General features: G+C 32.8%; 1 protein-coding gene across 2 annotated transcripts; it reads left to right on the top strand.

Annotated features, from left to right (window-relative positions):
- Nucleotides 1–313: 313 nt before the first annotated feature.
- Nucleotides 314–1980, top strand: LOC136225477 (BAG family molecular chaperone regulator 5, mitochondrial). 2 transcript variants are annotated; one of them, XM_066013504.1, is made up of 2 exons: nt 314–463; nt 1082–1980. In XM_066013504.1, the coding sequence occupies exon 2, from the start codon at nt 1215–1217 to the stop codon at nt 1815–1817; it is 603 nt and encodes a 200-aa protein (XP_065869576.1). In that variant the 5' UTR covers nt 314–463; nt 1082–1214; the 3' UTR covers nt 1818–1980. The 2 variants fall into 2 exon arrangements, with proteins under 2 accessions (XP_065869576.1, XP_065869575.1); XM_066013503.1 differs by having other exon boundaries at nt 989–1980.
- The last annotated feature ends 3253 nt before the right edge of the window (nt 1981–5233 follow it).

Genomic DNA, 5233 nt, shown 5'->3' with positions numbered 1-5233 from the left:
GGTTAATTTAAGAAATAATTCACCAAATTATCTTTTCCAATCATGAATCGGTCATTTACACTTATTGATAATAGTTCACAATCACACTGTGAATTTTTTTTTGAAAAAAATTAAAAGAATATATTGTATTTTGCATGAATGGGATAAAAAAAATAAATATTGAATTTAAAAATATTAATTAAAGCTGAATCCTTAAAAATGAATTCTTATTTTAAGCTTTTATGAAAACATTGTTAACCTAAAGCCCAATTGTCCAGCCCACTAAGAATTTCTTTTGACTATGAAAAATCTAGAAAAGAAGAAAAACAAGAGGAACTGAACCAGTGAAAGAGGAGAAGAGATGAGACTTAGAGAGAGAGTGAATGAAATTGAGATGGTGAGCGGTGAGTAGTCAGAAGTTACCTTATCTATTCAACATATTTCATCTATATATCTATCTATCTATCTATCTATCTATCAACAAGTAAGATTTCTCTCCCTGTTCATTTTGATTTCGTAAGTCTCTGGGTTGTATGTGTTAGTGTTTGCACTAGATTGTTCTTCAACCCCTTAATTGTGTTCTTTTGGGCTTAATCTCAGAATTTTTAGTAGACAAAATGTAAATTTTTCATAGAATATGGATGCTGATGCATCAAATTTTGGGAAATTGTAAGAATTGCATCATACTGGAATTACCATAATGGATGTGTATGTTCTTTTTACACCAGAATTTCAGGTACAAAGTTGAACTGTTCATGATTTGTTTCTTTTTAAATTAATCTTTAATTCTGTATGTTTTGGAAAAAGCAGCAATTTCTTTTGCCTTTTTGACTATGAAATTATTGAATGATTTGAAGATAGGTTTTTCTGTGTTCTTTTTAGCTTTTCCTTTTCATCTTTGAAATTCTGTGTATGTGATTATGATGTGAACAGGAAGAACAGGGATCAATAGGTCCTACTACTACTACATCATAAGTTTGATTCTTATATTTTATAAATATTTCTTCAGATCTTGCGTTTTCTCTAAATGCACAAAGAGTATCAAAAATTCCTATGTAGACATTAGCAGATTACAGTCTAGAAATGTTACTTGCTGCAACAGGATTTTACAGAGGATTAAGACTATGCAAAGTTCATTGAAAGTTACAGTTTGAGTTCCGGATGAATGCCGGTCATGTTTTGATCTTTCCCTTTTAGATCTATTCAACAAAAACCTCATAAATTTGTGAAAAACCATGACACCTTCTTGCAAGTACAGATTCGTTTCCTCAACCACAACAGTCACCTACACATACCTTAATGATCAAACCACTCCTGAAAAAACCGATAAAGTGTTGACCCCGATGGAACCTTGTATCCGCGTTGCTGACCATATCTCTGCTGCCACTAAGATCCAGTCGGCCTACAAGGCTCACATAATCCGAACCCTCTACCGAAAGATCTCATTTGTAAATTCGGAAGCTGATCAACTGCAGCGCGCAATTCAGCAGCAGGAGACAGTAGATGCCATCAGGAATGACGAACGGGAGAAGCTAAGAATCAATGAGGCCTTGATGAGATTGCTTTTGAGGTTGGACTCTGTGCCTGGGGTTGATCCAACAGTAAGGGAAGCAAGGAGGAAAGTCAGCCGTAGGATTGTAGGATTGCAGGAGATTGTGGACGGAATATGTGGAGGCGGTGAGAGTGATTGGTGTGGCGAGTTTGTTGGGGATTGGGATGAAGTAGTAGCAGAGATGGAGAAGAAGGTTTGCTTGGAGAGAGGTGGTGAGGAAATGGAGAGGTATTGTGCTGAATATCTTGGTTTTAGATGCTTGCAAAGGTTTCTGAGTGAGCCATAAAATGGTTCAAAATGTTCTTTATTTTCTTCTTTGTTATAGCATATATATAGATTATACAGAATGCATGTAGAAAAGAAGAAAGACCATATAGTTATAGAAATAGTATCCATATGAATTTGATCATTCACAGATTTATTAAATCTAAGTCTTGGTATGCTTTAAATCTCCGTCTTAGAATTCTAGCTTTAGTCATTCAAGGTTCACGTGAACATTACTCCTCCTCCTTTATGTTCTCTGAATTTCTACGTTTGCTAAGAACAAACATTTAGAAAAGTTTCTCTTTGAGGTATAAACAGTTTCGCTTTGAACTATATGTTATGTGGTAGACGGCTTTCACTAACTTCTACCTTATTTCACTTCATTCCTGCAACATCAACATCATTCTTCAATAGCCTCCTCTCACGATTTAGAAAAGTTTCTCTTTGAGGTATAAACAGTTTCGCTTTGAACTATATGTTATGTGGTAGACGGCTTTCACTAACTTCTACCTTATTTCACTTCATTCCTGCAACATCAACATCATTCTTCAATAGCCTCCTCTCACGATGTAGGTGTAGCACATGGAAAAAGTTTCATCTTTAAGTAATGATGTTGACATTTGTACGTAGACTTGTTCATGGGTTTGGTTGGGTATTATATTGTCCAATCAAGTCTAGTTAGCCCGCACAAAATTTATATCCGGTCGGATTGGGCCAAACTAAGGAAGCCAATTCATAAATCCAGTTATATATTTTACATTAAAATAAATAAATAAAATAAAATATAGTTATGAATAAATTGCAGATCATACAAATAATTAAATAAATGAGAAATGTATAAGAATTGGTGACGGAAGGATAGTTGTGAAATTTAATAAGGCAAAAAGTATCGTGGGGCCTGATCATCATAATTTGGTCGATTGGCCTCTTGATTTTTTTTTAACATAACCGTAGTTTTTGCTTTCTAAATTAATTTGTTACGAACATTTAATTCTTTTAAGTTAAAAGAGTATTCTTAATTTCATTCACATCAGATTTTGTATTTTTTTTTATAGTTTAATATAAGTTTTTATTTATAGTTTTCCAAGTATAAAAAAAATGTTTTTGTACTATTAAAAAGGTAACTTTCGAACCCAAATAAAATAAGAGAAAATTACAAAATTAGATTAAATGGGAGACTCATTTATATATTTAGACCAATTACCCAATCTATTACATATCTAGACTATATTTTGGTTACTTTTCCAAAATACCCTTTATATATATATATAACATTTAAAAATTTCTTAGTCTTTCTTATTAGATTAAATGGGAGACTCATTTATATATTTAGACCAATTACCCAACCTATTACATATCTAGACTATATTTTGGTTACTTTTCCAAAATACCCTTTATATATATATAACATTTAGAAATTTCTTAGTCTTTCTTCTTTTTCTCTTCCATTTAATTTCGCAAATTGCGAAGTATGCGAAGACAATATTGATTAAGGACATGGAATTTACTTCGCATATTTCGCAATATGTGAAGTCTAAGAAGGTAATACTAATTCGCATAATGACTTTTACTTCGCGGATTTCGCAATATGCAAAGTAAAAGTCATGATTTTAAGCAGTATTATCTCTGCAGTCTTTGCAAAATACAAAATATGTGAAGCGGTATATAACATTCAAATCATAACAACAAGGTTGCAACAATAATTGTAACATTAAAATCATAACATTATCAAAATTTACAACAAGATTGCAACAATAATTCAAACCCTAAACCCTAAATCCCAAAAGCAGAAGGAACTAGAAGCAAGAAAAATCGGTGGAATAAGCGTCCTTTTGGGATGAGAAATGGAACCCAAATGGCGTTATACAGAATCAATGACCTTTGAGATGATAACGGTAATTTTTCTTTTCAAGAAAGAATCCAAGAAAAAACTGCAGGTTGACCATCCCAATCACCCCTCACTGTGATTGATGCTTTTGTATTCAATCTAAATGGTTGATGTTTTGTATTTAACCACCTTCACAAAATTAAGTCGTGTTAGCAAGAAAATGACGATTTTGCTTCATGAAAAAAATTACACGAAGTCTGCGAAAAGAAAATTAACATAGAAGGATGTTTTGACTTCGCAGAAAACGATTATGCGAAGTTTGCAAAGAGAAAAAATCATTAAACACTAGATGATTTCGCTTCGCAGACTTTACGTAATCTTTTTTTGCAAAGTCAAAACATCATTTTCAGCCTAGCAGACCTTCGCAAAGCTCATTTCGCGAAGTGATTTTCTGAAAAAAAGATGAAGATTAAATAGTAGATACTTACATTATTTCCACCTTTTACCATTGAAATCGACAATAACCATCTGATAAACGCAGAAAAACATGAAGAACAACGTTAAATAACCATGCCTTCGATTCGCACAATAAGAAAGAAACCAAAAGACGAAAAGAAACAGGAAGATGAAGAATCAAGAGATAAATAGATAAAGAAGAGACAGACATAGTGATGAAGAAATTGGTACAGATTTCGCAATATAAAAAAAGAGAGGAAGATGAAAGGTTTGGAGAAAGGGAAGGGGAAACGTAGATAGGAAGAGGAAGGAGAAGAAGAAGATGAAAGGTCTGTGGTATTTTTAAAAAGTCATAAAAATATAGTCTATATATATAGTAGGTTGGATAAGTACAGAGACGGAGACGGAGACAGGGGCCCCAGGCCCCTCCGGCCGCTAGAACCACCCTGAGTATGGGTGGTTCCAGCCCCCCTGTCTCCATTGATTATTGTTGGGGGTGCTGAATTAGCACCCCCAAACTTGAGGCAGTCCAGCTTTGGGTTGCCTCAAGTCTTCTTTATTTGGCCCAACTTGGGTTTTTTTTTTTTTTTTTTGCCTGTAAAGGACCAAAACGACGTCGTTTTAGTCCTTAACATGCCAAAAATAATTTGTGCAGAGACAGTAAATAAAAAAAATAACCTACCTTTTCTTTTCTCTTTCAGTTTCTCTTCTCCTGTTGTCGATTGTGGTCCTCCTAATGTGCATCTTCTTCTCCTTCTGTCTCATTTTCTTTCTTTTTTTTAACTCTCCACTCATCATCTCTCAAGAAGAATATATTTTTGAGGTTAGAATTTTCTTTGTCTCTTTTTCTTTCGGTGTATATTATTTGTTTGTCTCATTTAGTTATTTGTACTAAATAATTATTTACTTTGTTCTTTGTTTTTTTTTTTGACCTAGAATTTAAATTAAGTAAAGTATTGTTTTTATTTAGTTATATTTTAAGTGAATTGATTATTTGATTGTGTATTGTTTGTAGTTTTTCTTGTTGATATTGATAGTTACAATTAATTGAAATTTTGGTAGTTAAATTTTGATCATGTATTTGATAAATTGGAGGTTTTATAAATTGGTCCTCAATTTATCAATTTGCTATATTATATACTTGTTATATCCTT

This window comes from Euphorbia lathyris, chromosome 4 (assembly GCF_963576675.1).
Source record: "Euphorbia lathyris chromosome 4, ddEupLath1.1, whole genome shotgun sequence".
NCBI classification, from domain to species: Eukaryota; Viridiplantae; Streptophyta; class Magnoliopsida; order Malpighiales; family Euphorbiaceae; genus Euphorbia; species Euphorbia lathyris.
This window is presented reverse-complemented; position numbering and strand designations above follow the sequence as displayed.